Source organism: Oryctolagus cuniculus, chromosome 4, assembly GCF_964237555.1.
Source record: "Oryctolagus cuniculus chromosome 4, mOryCun1.1, whole genome shotgun sequence".
Lineage (NCBI taxonomy): Eukaryota > Metazoa > Chordata > Mammalia > Lagomorpha > Leporidae > Oryctolagus > Oryctolagus cuniculus.
In genome coordinates, this window is record NC_091435.1 from 119,056,203 (window position 1) to 119,083,182 (window position 26,980).

General features: G+C 40.3%; 1 protein-coding gene across 1 annotated transcript; it reads right to left on the minus strand.

Moving 5' to 3' along the window:
• Positions 1-16,194: 16,194 nt before the first annotated feature.
• OTOL1 (otolin 1) lies at positions 16,195-26,621 on the minus strand. Its single transcript, XM_070073090.1, has 4 exons — positions 26,249-26,621; positions 20,895-20,984; positions 17,971-18,042; positions 16,195-17,153 (listed from the first exon to the last, which is right to left on the minus strand). Exons 1-4 carry the CDS (start codon positions 26,619-26,621, stop codon positions 16,240-16,242), a joined length of 1,449 nt encoding a protein of 482 aa, XP_069929191.1. The 3' UTR covers positions 16,195-16,239.
• Positions 26,622-26,980: the final 359 nt, after the last annotated feature.

Sequence of the window (26,980 nt, forward strand, 5' to 3'; positions counted from 1 at the left end):
ATGTTAGCCCTGTTTTGCAAAGTTGTCAGAAGCCCTACTCCTTCTGTATTATTACTCTTCATTTTCATACCAGACTTCCTTCTCCAGGCTAAGCCCACCAACAAAACTTCATGCCATCCAATTGCCAGAAAAAAAGGGGAAGACACTCTTCTCTCAAAATATAGCCAGAAGGTGGGCCCATTGCTTGCATCACCTCCCACTAACAAGAACTTGAATCTTCAGCTTACTGAAAAATGTCATCTCCAATTGGAAGACCATGCTTCTAATAAATGCTCTATGTAACAAGGAAGAATAGATATTCATTAACAACTAAAGTCTCTGAAACAGTAGGGGATAATTATCTTCTTATGAATGTGACCCAGATTTCTTTAGATGTTGCTAGAAGCAATCTTCATAATTGAGAGAAGCCAGCCTGAGAATAAAGAGAACTCACAAAAGAGGAAGAACCTAGAGAAGCACAGAGAAGTAAAAATGGACCCCTGCTCAGCTGGGACTGGGCCGCCCTACCTCTTGACCACCAATTATGTGAGATAATAAATTTCTTGTTGGATGAATTAGATTTCTTATTAACTGCCACTGAAAGAATCGGTACTACTAGAAAAGCCAAAATGCAAAGAGGAGAAATGTGGAGCAGCAGTTAGACCTCAGTGACCTCATGATAATTTCTTCATGAGGACTTTAATTTCTCTCATCGGGCAGATCAAACTTCTTTATTCATCTTTCCTCTATGTCTTCAACAAATTGCTAGTGGCTCCACGAACCCTGATAAGAGTGTTTTACATCATCTGTATTTAAAAACAGAACTAATTTAGTGCATGTCATAGAATGGGCTGCCTTGTGCAGAACCACGGTCTCTCTAAGCACAGTACACAGTGATACTCCATTAGAGAGGCTAACTGTGATCTCTATCTAAATTGCTCAATGGCTTGGGTTTAAGTAGTGTTCGCCAAAGCTGCAGAAGTGTGAATAACACTCTAAAACAATCATCACTGCACATGAAGACAAAACTTTATAGCAGCTTATAACATAAAAGTGTAAGAACAGAAAATGTGATGTTTTCACCATGCTATGTGATGTCCTATAGTCATAAAAAGCTACACAAAATACACTGCATTTAAGCTAGTCTAAGTTTGACCTATAACTAATTCTACAACCAAGTGTAACTCAGAGTTCAGATAGAACCATATTTATACTCCTATTGCAAGGAATTGATTTATGTCTTCCCACACACAGGAAAATGACTACATCTATCAGTTGGAGCAAATTGTGGCAATATACTTCTTGGATTTTCAGGGGGGAAATCAGTTATAGGGAATATACACTGTTCAGCCAAATAAAGCATAAAGAATGTATCAGTAACATAGTAACTATATGTATCCACACTAAAACATTCAACATTTCCTCCATACCATTCTAACCCTCCGTGTGTTCTGGTATTTAAAGAACAATGGCTTGGGACCAGAGTTGTGGTGTGGTGGCTTAAGCTGCCACCCACAATGCCAGGATCCCATAAGGATACTGGTTCAAATCCTGTCTCCTCCACTTCTGCTCCCTCTCCCTGTTACTGGGCCTGGGAAAGCAGTGGAGGATGGACCAAGTCCTTGGGCCCCTACACCCACATGAGAGACTTGGATGAAGCTCCTGGCTCCTGGCTTTGGCCTGACTCAGCCCTGGCCATTGCATCTACTTGGGGAGTAAACCAGCAAATAGAAGATCTCTATCTCTCTCTTTCCCTCCCTCTCTCTCTGTAACTCTGTTTTCCAAAAAAAAAAACAAGCAAAAAATGGCTCACTCTAAGGCTGCTTGAGTGGACTAGTATTTGTTATAGACTGAACCTGATTTTTTGCACAGAATCTCTCTCTAAATCAAGTGTTCAAATCATTGCTATGTACCTACTTCTAATGCCAATTCTTCTAGTGTCCCATGAAAGAAAATCTTAGACCCTTACCTTGGAAATGTAGTATTCTCTAAAAACTTCTGATTACAACACTAAGGAATACTTAAGCTTATGTGTAGATGTTACTTTATAAACAACATAAACATACACATACTTCATGGTAGACTATATTAACAAACAGTTGTACTACTTTCCCCTGCCCTAGCCCTTTAGAAAGAAGTAAGCAATCATCCCTTGGTATCCATGAGGGATTGACTTCACAACCCATCCTCCTGCCCACCACATATACTAAAATAGGTGCTTAAATCCCTTACACAAAATAGAATAGTATGGAGGTTGGCATTGCATTATAGCTGGTTAAGCCACTGCATACTATACTCATATCCCATGTGCATGCCAGTTTGAGTCCCTGCTGCTCCACTGCTAATCAAGTTCCTTACTAATGCACCTGGGAAAACAAGCAGAAGGTTGCCCAAGTTCTTGGGCCCCTATGCCTACATGGGAGAAATGGATGAAACTCCTGATTTCTGGCTTTGGTTTGGCCCAGCCTTAGCCATTGCAGCTATTTGGGGAGTGAACCAACAAAAAGAAGATATATCTCTCTCTCCCTCTCTGTCTCTCTCTCCCCAACTCTCTTTAATTCTGACTTTCAAATAAATAAATAAATCTTTTTTAAAAAAATAGAATAGTATTTGTGTTAAATCTTGTACATCCTCCTATATACTTTAAATAATCCCTAGATTATTTATAAAAATGAATGTCAATGCTAGGTAAATCATTGTTATGGGATATTGTTTAGGAATAATGAACCCCTAAAAACTCTGCACATGTTCAATACAAATGTATTTATCTGAATATTTGTGACCCACTGTTGGATGAATCTGTGGATGTAGAACTCACAGATAATGGAAAGCTGAATGAACCTCCAAGCCCATTTCCAAGTCTGGAGTATGACTTGTTTTGGAAATGGAATGTAAATGAATATGACTCTTACCACATTCAAGTGAAAATTTTTAGTGGACTTTCAAGTACCATTCGCTTGAGCTTCAGCCCTCCATTATGAGAAAGCCTTTTCTAGGCAATAGAAGTTTCTCCTTCCATTGAGGTCCCATATAAAAGGATTCATGGGACAAGCCTAAAATCATTCCATGTCCAGACCAACTGAGCCAATCAGAGCTGAGCTAAACTACAACCAACCTGCAAGCGAGTGGGAACGAACGTCTGTGCTTGGCAGCCACTGAAATTTTAAGGTTGCTTATTACTACAGAAAAGATAATGCATGCCCAATGCATCTGAAAGGCATTTGAGAGAATGTAATAAATGTAACTCTAAATTGGTCATTTTGAACCAGACACTTAAAGGCTATTTGACCAGAAAATAGTAAATCGGAGTCTCACAAGGCCACTTTCTTCTTGGCATTTTAATGGGCTTGCCTTTTGCCTGCTCTGACACTTCTTGGTAGAGCTGATTAATCCAAACTGCTACAAAAGTCTTTGAACATCTGAGGGTAAGGGATAGTAAATCCCTTTGTAAAAATTCAAAATCCTATCTTCATGACCTGAGGAGGCCAAATTCAACCCTAAACCTAGTCCTTTCCATTTTAATCCACCTGTGATCTTCTCTCGCCTTAATATCATGTGGCTATGATGTTTCTACATTCTATTATAAGCATACAGATTTTGTGTTCATCTTCAGTTCAGTACCTTGAACAGTAAAGGAGACAGAGGGGGAGGAAGGGAGGGATGGAGGGGGAGAGAGAGAGAGAGCGAGAGAGAGAGAGAGAGAAGAGAGACTAGCCAGTTGAAGCCAGACTAGCCAGACTAGCTAGTTGAAGATTTCAGCTGCCACATATTTGGAGCATCCACTTTACCAGATCCTCATCAAATGTACCTCCACATGATCCAAGCCATATCCTATTATTTGTAGTTCCCCTAATTTTCCAACCTCATTCCAAATTCTGCAATTCTACTTATAGGAGCTTCTGCTGGGATTGGCCTTCTTCTCTTTTTCATGAAACAAGTGCTTACTGGATCCTTCAAAACAGTGATTTCCTCTGCCTCCCACCGCTGCCTGCTCCATTAGATCAAGGATATATCTTTCTTATTCAAATCTTTATACTCAGAATCTATCATGATGTCTGGCATGACATAGGCACTCAGCAAATATTTATTGAATGGATAAAATAAATTAGTGCAAAAGCTTCTCTAATCCTCCCAGATTGCTTTCAACCTCTCTTCTGTTCTCCTATTATTATTAATAAAACTTCAATTGAAGAAATTACAAAATTATATGATGATTACCAGTCAGGGCACTTGACAGCAAAGTGATTAATAAATCTCTGAGGAGTGGAATTATTTATGGCAGAAACAGACTGTGATTTACAAATCTGAGTGCTGGTTTTAGAGTAAGAGTTAAATAGTCCAGTTTCCTTAGATGGAACATCTCAGAACCAAATTTTTTTGGTCCCAATTTCTCGTTACATAACTTGTTTTTATTGATATTTCTTCTTATTTTTCTGGGGTTTTGTGAGCCCTCATTTTCGAGGGCATCTTCAATCATTCTCCTGCCTGTTAGGTGTTAAATGCCAGTTCCCAATTTCATATCACTCACTAACTTCTTCAGCATGCTTTGTAATCTCCTGGAAAGCCATTATTGCTATCAATATCTAAGATAACAAGTCTCTCTAGAACATCACACCATGAGATTCCCAGGCTGGCAGTAAGCCACTAATGTCAATCATTGGAAAGAGTCCTGAAACCAGTAACCTAGCCATATCTCAGTACCTATTAATGTTTTCTCTTTATTCCCAATAAAATAATCATTCATTGATGAATACAAGTTTGTTGTCCAAAATCTCTTAAAGTTGATTTTCCACATTCAAAACTTTAAGAAATGACAACATAGTTATAACTCAGAGACATATATAAGTGCCTTTTATTGGCCATTCTTATTCCCCAATTTCCCTCAAACTAGTTTTCCAGTTCCTGAAGTTCCACTATCAGATAATCTATTGACTTTATTTCCTTTTGAAAGATAAATATCTAGGTAATACTGTAACAAAGGATTTTCAGTAACTTCTAATTCACTTTTTCAAATATGTATTTATTTATTGGAAAGGCAGAATTACAGAGAGAGGAAGAGACAGAGAGAGAGGAAAAGAACTTCTAACAGCTGATTCATGTTCCAAACAGGGCATAACAGCCAGGCTGGGCCAGGCCAAAGTAAGAGCTTAGAGTTCCTTCCCATTCTTTCACATGGGTACAAGGACCCAAGCATTTGGGACATCCTCCACTGCTTTCCCAGGCATACTAGCAGGGAGCTGGATCAAAATTGGAGCAGCTCGGATTTGAACCAGTGTTTATATCGGATGCTGGCATTGAGGGTGGCATCTCAATCTGCTGCACACAATACCAGCCCCTTCCAATTCACTTTTTAGAAGAAAATTTTAGTCTTAGAAAGGTAGAAAGGCATCAAAGTAGTGTAAATTGGAAGGGTTTATAAGCTTAAGAGGAATAAATAAAAGGGAAAAGGAGGCTCAGTAAACAAATGATCTACTAGGAGAAAAAGGTGGATTAAAACTCAGGAATCTTGCATGCACTATAAAGAACTCCTATAGGCCGGCGTCGCGGCTCTATAGGCTAATCCTCCACCTGCGGCACCGGCACACCGGGTTCTAGTTACGGTCAGGGCACCGGATTCTGTCCCGGTCGCTCCTCTTCCTGTCCAGCTCTCTGCTGTGGCCCGGGAGTGCAGTGGAGGATGGTCCAAGTCCTTGGGCCCTGCACCCGCATGGGAGACCAAGAGAAGCTCCTGGCTCCTGGCTTCGGATCAGCGTGGTGCGCCGGCTGCAGCAGCCATTGGAGGGTAAACCAACAGAAAAGGAAGACTTTTCTCTCTGTCTCTCTCACTGCCCACTCTGCCTGTCAGAAGAAAGAAAGAAAGAAAGAAAGAAAGAAAGAAAGAAAGAAAGAAAGAAAGAAAGAAAGAGAGAAAGAGAGAAAGAACTGCTATAAGTCAATAAGGAAAAGAAGACAATCCAATGAAATTGAGCAAAAAAAAAAAAAAAAATTTGAGTAGCCGCTTCACAGGAGAGGATACCAAAATGACCAATCAGCAGAGCCACTTGGAGGTGCAATGCCTGAAGTGTTACTGATACACACAACAACTTGAATGATCTCCCAGTCAGAATGCTGAGGAAAAAAGCCAGATTTGATTTGACTTATAAGAATCTCAGGAACATGCAAAATTAATCTATAGCAGTAGAAATTAGTATAGTGATTATGTTTGTGGGATGGGATGATTTGACTGGAAGTGGGCATTTTCTAAGGACATTCTTTACGTACTGGAAATTTTTCTTATGATATGGTGCTGTGTTCATGGTTAGAGCAGTATGTGTAAAGTCATTAAGCTGTATATGTAACATTTGTGTATGTATATGTAGGTAAATCATATCCTATTTTTTCTTTTGTAAATGAAGATCCCTTGGTTGGAATGGGAGAGTTTTGATCTGTAGGTCCTTAGACCCTACATTTTAGGTTATAGAATCTAAAAGTTAGACCCTAGTCTCTCAAGATGAGCTGCTGAGGTGACTATCAAGATCTTTCCAAGCTCAGATAATTCCTCAATCAGATTTCTGCTTCAAATTTCCCTATAGACTTTAGTCTTCTCTCTCATTTTCCATCCAAGGTCTTAAAAATAAGATTTCAGGTCCCACATGGTAACTAACACCCAACTATGAAATGTTATTCTTGAATTTTTTTGTTTAACATTTTTCTCCCACTAAGGCTGAACCTTTTGAAATAAATTGCTCACCTAGTACTCCTTGGAGTAGTAAAATAAGGACATCAATCAACCAAGTGCTAGATTAAGTGTTTTCTCAATTTCTCCTATAATAGCTATGACATTTAGGTCTTTGGCCCTCCCTGAGACAAGAAAAGATGGAACAACCATTGGGTTTAGTTAGATGCCTCTTCCATTCGACTGTGACTTCCTTGAAGACAAGAAATTATCTCATTCATCTTTGTACTGTTGGCATCGAGCCTACTGCCTGGTACGTAGTAGGTGCTCATTAATTTTTCTTGAATTAAAATGAATGAGTAAGACCTTCACAAAATCTTTTGCCAGAGGCAATTTTAACTTACATTCAATATCCAAGGAGAGTGGGCGTGCTGCTTTGGCAATAGCTCTGACATTGAATAATCTGGATGTTCCAAATTTCTTGTTGCTCATTTATCCTCAAGAAAAAAGGGAGAAGCAAGGGAGGATTGTGTTTGCAGGTGAGGCGGACACATCTCAGACTCATCACCCTGTGAGACGGATCAGATGAGGCAGCAGTAAGACCAAGGCCACCTGCCCTGCTGCTGTCTTCTGCCTGCTGATGTTGCCTTAATCACTGGGCCGATGCAATTTCCTGCCGCTAACCCTCACTATGGTCCACTGGGAGGTCTCATTTGTCACTGTCATTACCTTCAGATCAGCAAATCATCCATCTTTAGGTGGGCTCTCTTTCAGTGCCTTGTTCAGATGTACAAGTAACACATGGCTAACACGCAATCCAATGCAGTGACCCTAGGTGCCTAAATATGAAATCAAGTCTATACACTTCAGTAAATTGACTCTATTAATAGTGATTATAAAGAAAGAGTGAATCTCAATCTCATTTCAAAGAATTAATACTTCGTTTTCAAGTTTATTTGATAAACCACAGTATTTATGTCTATATAATCTGGATGTTTTATGGGAAGATCTTGATTAAAATCATATATATCCTAAATTCAACCAGCCCTATTACCTATGATCCTACACTGAGTCCCAGAAAGTCCAGATTTTACTGCCCCCTCCATTCACAGACCCATCATCTGAAAAACTCATGCATCCATGGGTATGAAAATGAGTCTGACCCATATAGAAAATGCACACAGCCTCATATTTAACCCAAATAGTGCTAGCTTTTCTTATTTGTTTAAAAAACATTCATCTCATATTTACTATGTTCCAGTCATAGTTCTAAGAATTTTGCAACTATCAACTCATTTGCTCCACTAAAATTTCATCCCATAGATGAATAAACTAACCCACAGATAGATTCAGTTTCTTTTCCAAAGATCACATCGCTAGTAACTGAAATTTTAAGCCAGTGCATCTGCTCCTGAGTTTGTACTCATAACCACTACAGTCAGTCAACAGAGATTCTCTGGACCTAAATGTCACAACAAAAGCTTGAAATATTATTGACATGAATTAGTTCACTTATCAATTCTTTAATCTCTGGCTCAGTAGAGGTAAGACAAAGTAGAAGTATGGCAGGGAAGAGAAATGAACAAGCTGTCCACAAACTGTACCATCCACCACTTCCTCTCACATTTTACATCTCATTGTCGTTGATTAGGTGTCCAGAAGTAGATGTAGAGACAGAATTTTGAGGGCAAGATATTCATTAAGAATGAACTTCTGTAAAAGGAAAAGAGAAGAGGAGGTAGAATTGGGCATGGGAGAAGTTGAGCTGCAATTAGGTCCAGCAAGGCTTTGGCCAACTGTGAAAGAGTTCTGGAGCTCATAGAGCTTACAGTGTGATATCAAAGGGCTAAAAAGGTCAGGCCTTAAACAACCAACTTCCTTGGCTACTTGATTTGGGCTGCCCTCAAAAGAGGCAGCTCTACACTCAGGCAGCACCAGAAAGAGCTAACAGTTTGAGCTTATCTGTGGAGCAGTGTCCCCAGAACTGGGTACCTAGCCTTTCCTCCAAGGAGATCTGGAAAGTGCAGATTCCATATTTCCCAAACCCACGTAAAAGTTCAAGTCCTGTGCAGTCTGTGGCCCCATTATCTCTCAGATCTCACCTCACTTCCTGTCCTGTTGCTCACACCACGCAGATACACTGGCTTCCTTGCCAGGCTAGCTCCTGCCACCTTCTTGTGTTGGATCTGTTTTTTTGGACATCCCTCGGACTTAACTCCTCCTTCTCTACATCTTGGCTCAAATGTTACATTCACATTGACTGCACCACCCCCCCATCTGCCAATCTCCTTCCCACTTTATTCGTCTCTGAATCATTTATTGTCTTCAAAAATACTGTGTAACATAAGATTTATAGTGTTTTTGTATTCTTTCTCTTTGTAATCTATACAAACTCAGAGTTTCCTTTCACCTATTCTGTTCACTGATTTAACCCCAATACCAAGAACAGTGCTGGGCACACAACAACCCTAAATAAATGAATGCATACACAGAGAATAAGAGACCGAGGCTTCTGCTCCTCAACTCCTTCCATTAGCTCAGAACAAGAGGAATAACTTCTAACACCTTTCCTATCTCTGAAGTATGCAAATATTTTATGATATCATTATTGTATTCAAAAATAAGTCTTATAATTCAAACAATAAATTTGTTTTTATTCTAGCTCCTAGAACAATCAAGTACTCCTAATTTTATCCACTAAATCCACAAGAACCATATGCCAGACTGATCAGAGCGTCCACCTGCAGTCTCCTTTATTGGCAAAGCCCCATTGGTTGCATTTGCAGTTTTCTGTCAGGTGTATCTTTTCATGCTCTGATTCTTGATCCATTTCCCATTCCCCTTTCCACTTAAGGTGTTAACAGTGAGAAACTTGGCTCCTACTATTCCTTTACCCACTATACCAGATGTTCACCAGCTTTTTAGTAAGCTTTGCTGTGTTCTTTAAGATTTTAAAATTTAAGATTGTATGCTCCACATACAAACTGTATGAGTCCTTGTGTGTCCATCAGATGAGTGTCCTTTGGCATGTTCCATGATTCAGTCTCTACTTGTGGTACATGTCACTTAGGGCATCTTGGACATGTAAAGTGCTGTGTTTGGCACATGGGCAGGGCCCAGGAAATGGCAATTACTATGACACCATAATTCCCAATGTCTCTCTCTGCCCCCACCCACTTTTGCCATTGCCAGCTGCATTATTCTCAATATTTTCTTCTCCCTAAGTTCTTCCAAATCATGTAGCATCCTTGAACTCTAACATTTTTGTCCCATTTAAAAATCTTTCTGTAAATGAATTTACAACTATAAAATATATCCTATCCCAGGACTAGAATTATCCATTTTGAAATGGGGTGGGAGATAAAAATGGATTGAGCCTATACTCAGAAAGAGCACTGGATCCAGACAACAGGAGCCACGTTTTCCTTTTGTTGCTGTAAGTTTCTCATGGCCATCCCATAGTCACCCAATAGTTCTATGTACTAACAGGGGAAAAAAATGTGTAGCTTTCTAAAACACAATGAAACAGAAAGCATGGTTTTCCATGAAACAAGATTCTTAACTGTGAAGTCTAAGTCATTATTCTATTTACTTTGCAATAGACTATGATGTAGAGAGGGTTTTTTATTGTTGTTTTCAAAATTAAAAAGGAAATCAGAAGCAAAAATAATCTGTGAGCACCACCTTGTGGACAGACCTACAACTATCACATCTGTTAGGATCCTATTACTCTTTATTCATTGAACACATATTTAACACAAATGTTTAATTCTGGAGACAGAATAATAAACAGATAAAAATCCCTGGCTTCTGTCAGGGAAATGCATATCAAAACCACAATGAGGTTTTACCTCTTCCCCATTAGAATGGCTTTCATTCAGAAATCAACAAACAACAACTGCTGGCAAGGATGTGGGGAAAAGGGTACCCTAATCCATTATTGGTGGGAATGTAAACTAGTACAGCCACTGTGGAAGACAATATGGCGATATATCAGAAATCTGAATGTAGACCTACCATTTGACCCAGCCATCACACTCTTGGGAATTTACCCAAGGGAAATGAAATCATATAAAAGTGTTTCCTGTACCCCCCTGTATATTGCAGCTCAATTCACAATAGTTAAGATATGGAATCAACCCAAATGCCCATCAATTGAAGACTGGATAAAAAATGATGGGATATATACACCATGGAATACTATACAGTGATAAAAAATGAAATCCTGTCATTTGCAACAAAATGCTTGAAACTGGAGGGGTAAGAAAATCAACTTACTTTTTAACAGATTTGTTTCCATGGAAGAGATCAAAGACAGAAACAAGTGATATGAGAGGGAGACCTACCCTGGGCCCATGCTTTAATGACTCCTGCATAAAAGAGGCAACAGGGCTGGCCCTGTGGCCTAGTGGGTAAAGCCAGTGCCTGCAATGCCGCCATCCCATATGGGTGTCAATTTGAGACCCAGATGCTCTACTTCCAATCCAGCTCCCTGCTAATGTACCTGGGAAAGCAGCTGAGGATGGCCCACATGCTTGGGCTGCTGCACCCATGTGGGAGACCCAAAGGGGCTCCAGACTCCTGGCTTTGGCCTGGCCCAGCAGCAGGTGTTGAACCATTTGGAGAATGAACCAGCAGATGGAAGATATCCCTCTCTCTCTCCCTCTCCCTCCCCCTTTCCCTCTCTCTAACTCTGCCTTTAAAATAAAATAAATAAAGCTTTAATTAAAAAAAACCCGCAGCACACAAATTTATTACAGTACCCAAGGAAACTCTGTTGGGGATCAGGGATCAATTATTGCATAGCGAAATCTTCAAACTTAAACATGTGCACCAGTAACTACTGCCTTTTAGATGCCCTGAAAAGCTTTTATCCAGGCCCTTTGCCCTATGTCCATCAAATAAAAGGTGACTGCCTCCAAACTCCATCCTGGTTGGTGGTTTGCACTGCTGCAAATGTGGGTATGGCCACTGCTTTGGAGGATGGGAGGAGTTGAGCCATGAGAATTTTGAATTAAGGGTGATGCAATTTATCCGGTCTTTTTCTTAGAGAGTATAAAATAAAATGCTATAATTAACAAAGAATTATATGTCAATTGTGCTTGGAATCCATTGCTTTGCTTTTCTTTGTGTCCCATTTCATTTTTCTTGGTATTCATGAATTGCATGGCATTTACAATAGTATGGCATTTGCAATGGTATGGCATTTCCAATAGCACAATGAATGGCTAAAAATGTTATTCAATATTAAATAATTCAGATCACTATTAAATTTGTGATTACGCAAGTCTAGAAAGGAAATCTGTGATAGTGCTATGTTCTAGAACATTTATTTAAGAGATGGTAAAATTGTAAATAAATGATCATTGGCTTTTATGATTAAATTTAAATATTTGAACTACACAACATTGTCTACACTAGTGATAGTGCATCTAATTCAAATCCCATTACAATATTTGAACAAAGTATGTATAAGATTCCTGGTTCTTTTCAAAGCTTTAGTGCCAATTTGGCTGATCAAAGTTTCTTTAAATTCAAATCAATTTTTAAAAACTACTAAGAAAAATAATTACCCAACAATGTGATCAAGTTTGAAAAAACTGTCAGTAGAACATGAAGTGTGTGAAAATCTTAATTATGAAAACATACTTTTTTCTGAAGTTTAAGAAGAACATCTATCAGGTAAATATATAGTAATTAATGAATTGGTGTCTTTATCTTATTCCCCATCCAATTGCCACCTGCCCGTTAATAGAACACCCATATGATTTTTTCAAAGATTTATTCATTTATTTGAAAGGTAGAGTTACAGAGAGGTAGAGGCAGAGAGAGAGAGAGAGAGAGAGGTCTTCCATCCGCTGGTTCACTCTCCAGATGGCCACAAGAGCGGGAGCTGCGCCGATCCAAAGCCGGGAGTGAGGAGCTTCCTCCAGGTCTCCCATGTAGGTGCAGGGGCCCAAGGATGTGGGCCATCTTCTACTGCTTTCTGAGGCCATACCACAGAGCTGGATCAGAAGAGGAGTATCTGGGACTCGAACCAGTGCCCATATGGGAAGCCGGCATTGCAGGCAGCAGATTTACCCACCACACCACAGCACAGGTCTCACATACGATATTTATGATATGATTTTCTCTTTTATCTTGCTTGGTCAGTTGGTTCTCAGCCTCCCCAAATTGTTTCAGCCGAATGAGGGAAATGATATAATGTGGTTGACATTTGGCCTAGCAGGTAAAGCCACTGCATATGACACCAGCAACCCATGCGGTGCCAATTTGAGTCCCAGCTAATTTGTTTCTGATCCAGCTTCCTGATAATGGCCTGGGAAAAGCAGCAGAATGTAACCCAAGTACTTGGGGCCCTGCCACCCATGTGGGATACACCTGGCTCCTGACTTCCTCCTGGCCCAGCTCCAGCAGTTGTGGCCACCTGGGAAGTAAATCAGAGGATGGAAGATTTTTCTATCACTGTGCAACATGTGTGTGTGCCTTTGTGTATATGTCTATAACTTTCAAAAAATAAATATTTTTTTAAAAGCCATTTGGTCCCTTCGACTCTTAGATACAAACAAGACTAGTGTCTGCTAATACTAACTGGTAGAATAAAAAAGGGAGAGAACGATCCAATATGGGAAGAGGGATACACAGCAGACTCATAGAATGGCAGATGTCCTAAACAGCACTCTGGCCTCAGAATCAGCCCTTAAGGCATTCAGATCTGGCTGAAGAGCCCATGAGAGTATTTTAGGCATGGAAAGCCAAGACACTCTGGCAAAAAAAAAAAAAAAAAAAAAAAAAAAAAAAACACCACAACTCTAAATGAAAGAGCTCTGTGAGTGAGATCCCAGTAGAAAGAGCAGGCCATCAAAGAAGGAGGTACCTTTCTCTGAAGGGAGGAGAGAACTTCCACTTTGACTATGACCTTGTCTAAATAAGATCAGAGTCGGCAAACTCAAAAGGCTTCCATAGCCTTGGCAACTCATGACTAGAGCCTAGGGAGATTACTGACACCATAAACAAGAGTGTCAAATTGTTAAGTCAACAACAGGAGTCACTGTGTACTGACTCCTCTTGTGGGATCTCTGTCCTTAATGTATTGTCCAATGTGAAGTAATGCTATAAATAGTACTGAAACAGTATTTTACACTTTATGTTCTGTGTGGGTGCAAACTGATAAATCTTTACTTAATATATACTAAATTGATCTTCTGTATATAAAGATAATTGAAAATGAATCTTGATGTGAATGGAATGGGAGAGGGAGCGGGAGATGGGAAGGGTGCATGTGGGAAGGAAGTTATGGGGGGAGAAGCCATTGTAATCCATAAACTGTACTTTGGAAATTTATATTTACTAAATAAAAAACAATTATTATAAAAAAGTCATGTGGCACCCTCATATCCCATATCAGAGTGTCTGGGATCAAGTCCTGGCTCAGCTCCTGATTCTAACTTGCTTCCTGCTAATGCATACCCTTGAAGGCAGCAGGCAGTCAGATCCCTGCTACCCACATGGAAGACCTGGAGCGAGTTGTCAGCTACCAGCTTGGCTTGTCCAAGTTCCTGTTTTTGCAAGCATTTCGGTAGTGAGCTACAGGATTGGATCTCTCTCTCTTTCTCTCTCCCGCCCTCTCTTCCCCCACCTCTTGAATAAATAAATAAATTGATAGGCAAACATCAAATTAATACAAAGAATTCTAAACAAGAAAAATAACAAACACAGGCTAAGTTCCTGATTCTCTTAATTACTTGATACTGCAAATGAAAAATGAAAGTTCCAAGTGTAAGCATCATTTTTAAAAATCACTCGCAATTTTTCTTATTCTCCCTTTGCCAAACAGCAATACAGTCACAACTAATGCAATGTTGGAATCTAAACAGGTAAAAACTGTTGAAGGAAGTGAAAATGCCAGGAGTGAACTTTTCCTCAGCCTGCCAGGTAATCCTTGGATGAGAAACTAATGCAGCATTTCCAAAATTAAGATCCCACAGAATGCTGTTTCAAGAGATGTTAGTTGATGACTTCTATGCCCAAAATAACCTTTGGATCCCTGGATAAGACAGAAGTAAAGTAAGCTATTTTCTGTGTGTGTTTCAGAAACTACACTGACATGCTTTATGACTCTTTATGAGGGAGCTGTAGAAGATAGCATGTCCTATATTTGCTTGATGTCCAAATTACTCTGTTTCTAGTAGTTTATAGCAATTTTCATAAATGTATTCTTCGAACACAATTTGGGAAACCTTATTCTACTAAATATGTGAATGAGAATCTCAAAGTGGGAATGTGTCAAAGTGGGCATATGTCAAAGTGGGCATATGTCAAAGCAAGACCAGAAAGTAACCCATCACTCACTTCCTGGCTTGGCACACCAAGAGGGACAAATCTGCATAACACCCTTCATAGAACCAAATTCAGTGTGGATTCAACCCATTTGGTTTTTAGAAAATGAAGTCACTGAATTATCAAATATTCATAGTTGTTAAACATTCACAATGAAAATTAGTTCCCAAGCCCCCATCTGCTCCAGCAATGTTATCACTAAATGCCTGGAATGAATGATTTTATAAATGATAATAATGATGTCTAAGAATTTGTCCTAATTAAATTTTCCTCTGTGAAGAAAAGGCCAAAATTTAGATCAATGATCTCATTTTGTTCTTGGACACTCCTTTCTTCTAAGCAGAATAATTTGACATATGGTTTTGTGTTTGCTATGATTGAGCGATATGTTGATCAACTTTCTTTTTACATTTTACCCAATACACAACTCTACATTTCTTGAGCAAACCCTTACAAACAGATAAATTTTCCTTGTATTAAACTAACATGAAAACACTTGTACTTTTTAAAAGATTTATTTATTTATTTGAAAGGCAGAGTCTACAGAGAGAGAGAGAGGCAGAGACAGAGAGAGACAGAGCTCTTCCATCCATTGGTTCACTCCCCAGAAGGCTATAATGGCCTAAGCTGGGCCAGACTGAAGCCAAGAGCCAAGAGATTTTTCCAAATCTCTCATGTGCATGCAGGGGCCTAAGGACTTAGGCCATCTTTCACCATTTTCCCAGGCACATTAGCCGGGAGGTGGACTGGAAGTGGATCAACTGGGACTTGAACCAGTACCTAAATGGGATGCTGGTGTCGCAGGTGGCAGCTTACCATAATGCTGGCCCCAAATATTTGCTTTTTTTTTTTTTAGAAGAAGAAGAAAACCCTCCCAAGAGAATTGGAAACTTTGAGAAAGACCTGTGCTTGTGTCAGCTACTAGCTTCACACACAGAAAGGAGTAACACATTCACGTGAGATACAGAAGGTTTTAGAAGAATATATTTATTAATTATAAGATTCATTCATATTTTGGTATACAAATATTTTTGTTTAAATGCATGAGTAGTGTCAAAATAATGCCAAATGAAGTCAGTTACAAAGTTAAGACATTTATGTTCTCAAACACATACATATTAAAGGAGATGCCTTAAAATAGGAATTATTTTATCTTATTTTTTGTGCTGTGTTCATAAACATTTAAAAATTGAAGTTTTTTTTTAATAGCACTACTCTATTTTAATGGGCTTATTCCACTAAAGCCACACTGCAAAATGCAAGGCTCAAAGGTGTGGTGGAATGCCAAGAGTTTCTTCAGGGTACAAAAGGAACCCAGTAAAAATGCTGTCATCGTCAGCACTGACATACACTCCATTCCAACCCTTGGACACTTCCAGCCACACTTGGTCTCCTGCACCTAATTTCAGGACAATGAGGAGAGAGGCTTGGTCTATATCCTGGCCATACAGAGTCTCTCTGGACTTGAACCGCCTCTTGTTCCCTGCCACCAGGCAGATTCCTGCAGGTCGGCCCCGCACAGTGACATGGTAGGAAAAAACGTATGTCCCAGGAATACTGCAGTTAAATTTCCCAGTGACAGGGCTGTAATGCCCCTGGTCGTTATAGAGGACCTTGTCGAATTTGACAGGGACGTTGGGAGGAGGGAAAGGCCTTGATAAAGCAGCACTGAAGGCTGACTGCGGGATTCTGGTCATCTCCCCCTTGGAGCCCTTAAAGCCGCGAGAGCCCTTCTTCCCAATGGGGCCACGGGTCCCTTTGCTACCAATGTCACCCTTTGGCCCAGCAGGTCCCATGAGACCAGGAGGCCCTAACTCTCCCTTTTCTCCTTTGACCCCTGGATAGCCTTTGGCCCCAGGCCGGCCATCTAGGCCGCTTCTGCCCTCTATCCCAGGGTCTCCCTTGAGACCTGTATCTCCTTTCATCCCCTCCTCACCCTTTTGTCCCTTTCCTCCCGGCTCCCCAGCATCTCCGAAGTGGCCCTTTTCCCCCATCTCCCCCTTGTCTCCCTTGGCCCCAGGCCTTCCATCCGAACCGGGAGAGCCCACAGTGCCAGGGTTTCCTTTGTCGCCTTTGGTGCCATTCCCGCCGTTCCCGCATGGATCCCCTTTTGAGCCCTTTTGTCCTTTCACTCCTGCCAGGCCAACATTGCCTTTATCCCCCTTAGGACCGAGTGCACCTGAAATGGAAAATTACAACAACAGTGAAGGATCACACAGGCTGGCAACCGGGTGCTATTACCCCCAGAGTTCAGACAGTAGAAATAAAACATGCTACCGGAGACCTGGACACCCGGCTCCTGCCTCAGTCATAGCTGTGCCTACAAAGCTCTTACAAGGAGTCATTCCTATCATTCCACACTCTCGGAATGCTTCCAAGAAACAACAGCTTAGATTCAGCTGTCTTCTATTTGTGTTTTATTTTTATGATAGAGAATATTAGGAGCTGGCACTGTGGCATAATGGGTAAAGGGTGGGTGAAGCCACAGCCTGTGGTGCCGGCATGCTGTATGGGCACCGGCTGGAGGTGCCGCTGCTCCGGTTCCAATCCAGCTCTCTGCTATGGCCTGGGAAAGCAGTAGAAGATGGCCCAAGTCCTTGAGCCCCTGCACCCACATGGGAGACTGGAAGAAGCGCTTGGCTCCTGACTTCAGATCGACCCAGCTCTTGCTGGTGCAGCCATCTGGGGAATAAACCTATGGATGGAAGACCTCACTCTCTCTCTCTCGCTCGCTCTCTCTCTCCCTCTCTCTGCCTCTGCTTCTCTGTAACTCTGCCTTTCAAATAAATAAATAAATCTTGAGCTCAGATCCTTGGACCTGGTCTCCAAAATCCTACACAGGGCTACTCAAACATCATGTAGTGTATACACTGAATAATCAGAGGAATCATGGGAATTAATATTTCTCTCACCTCTCTGATAACCCCAAACACAAACAGAAAGATTTAGGTCTGTGAGGCCCACATGATCACCCACAATGGACAGCTTGTATTTACCTTGTTCTCCAGGTTTTCCTGGATATCCGGGATTTCCACTTGTTCCTTGGTCCCCACGTTCTCCTTTAAGTCCTACAATGATACCAAAATTAACTTTTTCCCATTGTATTTATGTTGTATGCAACATCCCTTTGAAAACCACAATGCATTCCAGTGTTTCCTTTAACCAAAGGTAAAACACTGTTAAAAAGGAAGTTTATGGAGGTTCATTAGGAGTATGTAATTGGTAAACCATTTAAAGGAAGTCTGGTGACAGTGTCAGTTCCTTCCAACAGAACTCATCTTTGCCGGCTAGGTTCCCATGACTCTTCAAACTTCTCATAGAACCGGTGACTTCTTGCTTGCATTATGCACACATGGGTTTATGTTTTCCTATTATGAATTTTGGATCACAGCCGGAACATCTTCATTTGTCCAGACTGCCTGAGAAATAATGCCATATACTATAACAAATTTAAACATAGAGCACAATATTTTGCAATTGGCTAGAAGCGATTGTAACAAAAACCCACCCAGGAAAGACTGTCCTTGACCTAAAGCATCAGGAAAATCCAATTTTGATTTTGCATTGGAAGATTTGCATTGTCCAAAGATACCCTTTGGACAAATTACATAATTGTAAGAATTCATGTTTAAAAACAGATTGAAAATGCTGGGTTTTCAGATGTTTGCCATATTATAAAATTGATTGTTATTAATAAGGCCAAATTAAAAGCCTATCTGTTACATAGCAATCATGTCAGTTTTAATTGTAAATGATAATAGCAATGATAAAATTAATAGCTAACTAGTATTGAATATTTAATTTATACCAGGCATTGTTCCAAACTTTTACCATTTTTTATCTAATTCATCCTTTCTTGTTCAATACAATTTTTATTTGTAATTAATGCCACCTTTTACATAAAAGGAAGACTCATATATCACAGCACCACAAAAGTGTATAGTACCTAGTACCTCCCCTTCCGGCAAGGTATAGTAGAAATTTTTGTCACCACTTTTGTCAAGGAAGAAATTTAGGTTTGAAAACAATTTAAAATTTCTAGAAAGCCAAATCTGCTTATATATTACTTTGGTTGACATCGACTTGCCAACTATATTATTGGCAATCTAACATTTTCTGTTTCATTTCTTGTTAAGGAAAAGAAAATCCAAAATCAAAATAAAAGGAATTAAAATAGACTCCCCCTCATTTAGCAGGACCAGCTAGGAAAATCCCATCACTGGTACCTCAGTGGAGTTTTCTAAGTAGCTAGGTCCTCCATTTCTACTCTGTCTGAAATACAAAATTTGGAAATTAACCATTAGTCCATGAGGAAAATATTAGAATGTAGAGAGAATGTAACCTTGAATGGAAATGAAGGACAGATCCTATTCCCAGTCCTTGTCAAAAATCAAATTCCGATCTTCATCAAACAGAGTTACTTTAGCTCTCAAGTTCATTTCAGGAGTTGAATTCCTTATCATGAATATACTCAGTCAGGTAGTGCTTAACCAGAATGCAGTCATTCAATTCATTTTTTAAACTTTCAGTATTAACAAAGAGTCCAATGTAAGTCTGAAATAGGAAAGTAGAGTTGCCACTTTACAGACACTGGTTGAATGAATTTCTACTTTTGATCTCATCAAAAGCATCAAAGCACATTCTTAAGAACCCTATCTTATGTTACTTCCCTGTTTTTTTCTTCTACTTCCAGAAGTCTGGCTTCCAAATGTGTGAATCACTGGGGAAGTTCATCACTCATCTTTATTTCACAGGGTTTTCTGCTCACATAATTCAGTCACAAAAGGATTAAATGTTTCCAAGAATGAAAATTGCATAACTGACAAGTGTGAAGCAGCTCTCTCTTACCTTAGCATCTTTTTTGAGTAAGTACTTCACTGAATGTTCTACCAGAAATGAGTTAGGCAGTTCCTGAGCCATGTGGAGGGTGATGTATAGATGATATTAGGTCTTCTGACATGTGACATGGAGGTTGAAACATTTAATGTGATGGATAGATGGTATTTCTACAGGCTGCGGGTGTTCACTGAGGGATTTCTAAATGTCTCAGTGAATCTGTAACCTTCCTCCATATTTTTAAGCACTTACAGACCCAGGGATTTCCTGGGGCAGAAAGTATTCTTTACTGCTGCATCTATGGAATTAAAAAATTTCTGAACTGGAAAAGATCTATGAGAGACCTGTAACTCAAAATCTTCTTTCAGAGTGAACAAGGCAGAAGTAACTATCTAGTGCATTTCCTTCAGTTTCCAGACAAGGTGAAGCGACTGGTCCAAGGTCACTCTTCCATGCTTCATTACTTCAATTTTACTCAGGTGTCCTCCAGCCATCGGCACTTATTGTAGAGTGACCCACAGGATTTGCTGGCTTCTTTTAGCAAGGAGGCTACCCACTGATTCTGGATATTCTAGAAGATTGCCTCTGCTAGCTTTATCAAGATTATTTGTGTCCTAAAGAAAAGCTCACACAGGAATATACAAGAAAGGACTCTTCACCAGTGACTGTATCCTGCAGTTTCCCATCACTGGATCAGCAAGGTGGCCAATGAGAGAAAAAAAAGAGAATCTTGTGGACATGTATGCATATGTGTGAACGTATGTTTGTGCTAAATGTTTGTCCAGAATTTTTCAGTTGGCCACTTAAAACATTAAATTTATACTACCCATTTACCTCAATGTGTTTTACAAAGTCTTCATGTTTAAAAATTCATCTGCACGTACAAATGTAACATGTACTCAGCAAGTTTCTCTCCCAGAAACCAGTGCAGATGCCTCTTGAGTTTTTTTTTTTTTTTTTTTTTTTTTTTTTTTTTTTTTTTTTTTTTTTTTTAACTTTTATTTAATGCATATAAATTTCCAAAGTACGACTTATGGATTACAATGGCTTTCCCCCCATACCGTCCCTCAAACGAATCGCCTACCCTTCTCTCCTTTCTGGCCCTTGGAGCCCTGGGACCCAACGACTCCTGGTGGCCCTTGGACCCCGACATCACCAGCCTCTCCTTTGGGACCTAGAAACAAGAGTGATTTGTAAAATCATCAGAAAAGAAACATTCTCTTTTGAAATTCATAGTTCAGATAAACACCAATCATTTTATTAAGACCAATAACTACCAATGTTCTGATGATAAAATCTAGGCGAGGATAAACTATTACAGAGTTCTAAGGGTACAATTTTTGTCTGATTTGCAATTTTGTACTACCTGAGTAGATAAATTGAGCCCATTAGTACTTGTCACTGCATTCACGGCAGTGATCAAATGATTCAGGGGCGCGGCACTATATCAAATAGGAAGAACAAAATGATTATCTGACACTTAACCTCGTGTGGACCGCACTTTCAGATTGGAAGTAAAAACACAAAACCTAGCGCTTTTGGATTTCCCATTCATTCATGTCATCACTCACTCGGGAGCTACTTCTGAGGCCTCCTTTATACCAGGTACCCTGCTAAGTATTGGAAAAGCAGTCATCAACATTCCAGCACCCCTACCTTCTTGGAGCTGAGAATCTGTGAAAGGAAAATTTAAACAGAAATCAAAATAAATAGGAGTTGCCACATGGTGGTTAATGATGTAAAGGAAAAAGAAGATCCTATTTTGGGTTATAGTAACCGAATCTAATTAATATTTATGGGATCAGGAGACATCCCTGTGAAAATGGCATTAGGCTAAGACCAATGAATGGACTTGGATTTCTAGAAGCAAAAAGTAAGCAGACAAATATTTCAGAAAAAATACGTGTAGAAAAGACTATGGTGAGGTTTATTTTTTTAGATTTATTTTATTTATTTGAAAGACAGAGTTACAGAGAGAGAGAGAGAGAGAGAGAGAGAGAGAGAGACAGATAGAGGTTTTCCATCCTCTGGTTCACTCCCTAAATGGCCACAATAGCCGGAGCTGGGACAATCTGAAGCCAGGAGCCCGGTGTTTCTTCAGGGTCTCCCACGCTGGTTCAGGGGCCCAAGGACTTGGGCCACTTTCTAATGCTTTCCTAGGCCATAGCAGAGAGCTGGATCAGAAGTGGAGCAGCCAGGACTTAACTGGCACCCATATGAGATACCAGCACTGCAGGCAACAGATTTACCCACTACACCACAGTGCCAGCCCAAGACCATGGTGTTTGTAATGAACTAAAAGAACAGCATGGCAGGTAGAGGTGAGGATCAAGCAAGAGAGGAGGCTGAGAGGTAGGAAACAGCAGGTGAGGCAGGACTCAGCCCCCATTCCTTGCCCTCACTTATACAGGGAGTTCTGGGCCACATGAATACACTGAGCTTAGGATAATCATCCTTCCTGCGGCCCAGTCTAACGCAAGCTGGGAGAATTGTGTCTCAATCCCTGCAATAATCCCCAAGTATAATAATTTAAATGTTAACCATATTGATAAATGATACCATTTCATCTTAATTATAATTATTATAATCATATTTGTTATTTATTTTAATTATTTAGTATAATTATATTAATTTATATTTGTTGTTTAGATATGATTATATTTAATGATTATAATTATAATTATTATAATTAAGATGAAATTGGGAAATTGCATTCAATGGAACTCCTCTTTGAGAGAAAATTGTAGGGCCAGCACTGTGGCGTAGTGGGTAAAGCCACTTCCTACAGTGCCGGCATCCCATATGGGCATTGGTTTGAGTCCTCTCTTCTCCTCTTCTGATCCAACTCTCTGCTATGGCCTGGAAAAGCAGTAGAAGATGGACCAAGTCCTTGGGCCCCTGCACCCACATGGGAGACCCAGAAGAATTTCCTGGCTCCTGGTTTTGGATAGGCACAGCTGTAGCCATTGCTGCTATCTGGGGAGTGACCCAGTGGATAGAAGACCTCCTTCCCCCCCTCCCTGCCTCTCTGTAATTTTATTTTTCAAATAAATAAATAAATTGGAAAGGAAAGGAAAGGAAAGGAAAGGAAAGGAAAGGAAAGGAAAGGAAAGGAAAGGACAGGAAAGGAAAGGAAAGGAAAAGAAAGGAAAAGAAAGGAAAAGAAAGGAAAAGAAAGGAAAAGAGAGGAAAGGAAAGGAAGACCGTATTTCTTTGGAAGAAAAATTTTAAGAAATGGTTGACAATGGAGTTTAAGGCTTAAGGAAGGCTCAAATAACCAATAGTGCTTATTAAATTCTCCTATCTAGAAAAGGGAGGATTACATGATGGAGAGGAATGGAAAAAGCATAAGCATAGATGGTGAAAGCAAGTAAGGCAGCCAATTGCATTTCAGTGTGCAATGTCCCCTCATCCTCAGAGCACCAAATATTCTCTCCATGTGGGTATAATATTGAGGGAAATTATAAAGGCTCTACCCAGGTTGGCACAGGGAACACAGAGCAACTGCATATAAGAGTATGAGAGGGGTTCCAGGTTCTAGTCCCGGTTGCTCCTCTTCCAATCCAGCTCTCTGCTGTGGCCCAGGAGGGCAGTGGAGGATGGCCCAAGTGCTTGGGCCCCTGCACCCACATGGGAGACCAGGAAGAAGCACCTGCCTCCTGGCTTCAGATTGGCACAGTGCCAGCCGTAGCGGCCATTCGGGGAGTAAAACAACGGAAGGAAGACCTTTATCTCTGTCTCTCTCTCTCTCACTGGCTATAACTCTACCTGTCAAATAAATTTAAAAAAAGAGTACGAGGGAAGAGAGACTGCCCCAGATGTCTAAGTGAGATGTACATGTAGAATTGAGTGGCATAAATACCATAAGGTTGAACATAATGGGAAGAGCTGGGGCTTGAAGGTCCACAAATCAAGTTGGACTCCAGTCTCCACACTCTCAGGTAGTGCAATCTCCAGACTTCACAGGAACTCTGACACATGATTAAGCTGGTTGAAATGTAATAGCATTTTTATAAAGATTAGAAGTAATATAAAGTGCCTATCCGTTCTTCACATACAGTAAGTACCAACTATTATAACCGAACTCATGGAAGAAACAGGAGATAAAATTTTAAGTAGAATTCTTCCTTTGTTGGCCATTAAATAGACCGGAATCCTTCAGAACATTTTCATCCAGAAACACTATAAAGTTAGATGCTTTTAAAACTTGGTAATGCAAAATGTGACATACATTCGTGTGTGTGAGTATATTCACGTAACCAAGGACTGAAAGACAATGACGAAAAATTAAAGCAGTTGGGTTTGAGTAGGTTTATTCTCCTTTTTCAGGTTTTCTCAATGTTGCTCTTATACTAGATTTCTAATTAAAAAAAAAAACAACAAGGAAGAAGCAGTGTTTTGACAAGCATTGATAAAGCTAGAACAAACAGTTCTCTCTGAGTCGCAAAAACAGTATCCTGTCATTATCCACCTCGGAGTATTCTGAGGGCCAGACTCATCCCACAGCTCACTGGAAAAATAAAAATAGTTTCCTGCTCATTTATCCTACTCGAGGCACCACCTTGAGTTCTTACATGTCTTATCTCATTCAGTTCTCTCGATTCCGTGAGTATCATTCTTAACTTATTTTAATATTTTGGAAACTGAAAGGCTGGTGTTGTGCCCTAATGAGTAAAGCTGCCACCTGAAATGTCAGCATCCTATATGAATGCTGGTTTGAGTCCCAGCTGTTCCACTTCCAATCCAGCTCCCTGCTGATGGCCTGAGAGAAGCAGAAGATGGCCCAAGTGCTTGGGCCCCTGCACCCATGTGGGAGACATGGAAGAAGCTCCTGGCTCCCAGCTTTGGCCTGGTCCAGCCTTGGTCATTGCAGCCTGTGGGGAAGTGAACCAGCAGATAGAAGATCTCTCTCTCTCTCTCTCTTTCTCTCTCTTTCTAACTCTCAACCTCTCTACCTCTCCCTCTCTTTCTGTAACTCTGCCTTTCAAATAAATAAAATAAATATTTAGTATATGTATGTACACACACACACTCTTTGAAAACTGAGACAAACAGTGAGAGTTCCTAAGATAGAACAAGGACAAACCAGCATTCTGAGGTGTTATACAATATACACTGTGGCAGAACCAGACTCCCAGGCTAGCTAATCACTTGGCACACCTTCAAAATATTTATCACTTGTATTCTGAGGTCCAACAACAACCCAGCGGAACCCACCACTGGGTAAAACACAAGCCCTGATGTTGCAGACCACATAGCCCTAAGAGAGGGTCAGTAAACAACGGGGCCTACTTGACCACACCCTAGGGGTTTTCACCCCCAAGCAGCTTACCCGACAGACAGGACACAGAGAGAAAGTCTGGTAAACATGGCTTTCTCAGTCTCATTACTTTTCTAGTACTGTTTTAGCAACCCCAGAATCTTGATGTCCTGGCCCCCCTGGGCATATCCTTTACCTCCTAATCCAGCAATGCATAAATACCGAGCACATTTTTCAAAAGATCCCTCCCATGGGATAAACAAATGAAAAGGTTGGTAAGGAGGTGTAATTACCGATTTTATACCTTTAAATTCTACAGGCAAGATACAACAAATGTTTATGTGTATTTTTTTTCAGAGAATAGTGAGTTGGAAACTGACTTTCTAATCTTACTTTTGCCTTGAATTCTCTGCCAGGTGACAAGTAAAAGTCAAAATGTTTTATAATAAAACAAAGAGCGTACTCATTATGGATATATAAGAGGCATTTGAAATGCTGAAATGCATAATTGTGGTGTTCAGTGGAGAAAGTGCTAGACAATGATACAGTGTCGCCTCCTAATCTCAATGACAAGCAAACTGGATCCTGGGCTCTCTTCTCCACCTCACAGGCAGTGCATTCCTAACCCTAATGACAAATAGCACTGGAAAAAAGCCATAAGTCAGCACACATTCTCCCTAGAAGCAGAGCTTCCACTCACCACTTTTAAATAAGCCATTAATGAAAAGATTGTCCTGGCAATAAACCTGTGCAGCACCACTGCTGAGGCTAGCAGTCCTTGACATTGCTCTAGCCAGCACCACCCAAAAGAACTCTGCAGTGACAGAGGCTTCATGTCTGCACTGCCCAACATGGTAGCCCGTTAGCATGGTAGCTCCCTAGTGTGGCTAGGGAGCACTTGTGGTGTGGCTATCTTGACAGATTAACTCCGTTTTTCAACACATTTGATTTAATTTTTTGCATTTAATTTAATTTTAATGCTTAGATAACCATAGTAGGCAGTAACTGATGCCTTGGGCAGCAGGGCACCCATTTGCATTTGTCACGATGTCATACCTATGCCTGTCACCATTTGCATGGCCAATGGAGACACCTTTGGGACCACTCCACCCTCCAACCCATCTCTTGACTCTAACTATGTAAGGGTGAGAAATGTGACTTGATGTGTTTTCAAATACCTGGCTTTCCCATCTCTCCAGGCTCTCCCTTCTGCCCTGCGACAGGTGAACAACAATCACAGCAATTCAGGAGGAAGTCAGCCGTGTCGAGAGTGAAGTTTTCAAAGGGAAAGAGAGTGGCAGCACCCAAGGCAGGATCCAGGGCCAAAGAGTCAGTGGCTGGTTCTGCTGGCATGGCCATGTCAGCCATTTCTGTGAAGGGAGTCTCTTCTTCTTCCGGAGATGGGCCACTGGCTGGCTTCAGACCCTTTGGTATTTCTTTTCCCTCAGATTTCTTTGTAAATTTGGTATATGGTGTGGTCTTTGCTATTGTGTCAATACCAGAAATAGCCAAAACAATTAAAATGGCACAAAAACAAGAAAATATCCACATACTTGAAGCTGGAAGATATAATAGGAAAACATGCACATTAATTGAGATCTGAATGGAAAGACTAAATTATCTAAATACTATATGAGAAAATATATATATCTGAACCACAAGAATGAACCTGGTATAGAATGATATCTTTTTGATACTATCATGTAAATGTATGCTTGAATCACACAGAACATTTTATTTACTTAAAGTAGTTATTATAAGGAACATTTTGCTTCAATTTTCCTTTCTAGTTGGTTTCTCAGGGTTACATATTCATAGTGTTCTGAATCTTTCAAATTATCTTGCCAAAGAGCAAACATGATCTATAATAAATGCAACATGACTTAATGGTTCATATACCCTGTGGAAAA

Excerpts from the sequence above, each read along its gene's own strand:
- OTOL1 (XM_070073090.1), bottom strand. The coding sequence starts at position 26,621 with ATGTGGATATTTTCTTGTTTTTGTGCCATTTTAATTGTTTTGGCTATT. Across the intron at positions 18,043-20,894 it reads GGGCCAGAAAGGAGAGAAGG|GACTTAAAGGAGAACGTGGG; the intron begins GTAGGCGATTCG and ends GTATCATTGTAG. Across the intron at positions 17,154-17,970 it reads AGGAAAACCTGGAGAACAAG|GTGCACTCGGTCCTAAGGGG; the intron begins GTAAATACAAGC and ends TTTCCATTTCAG.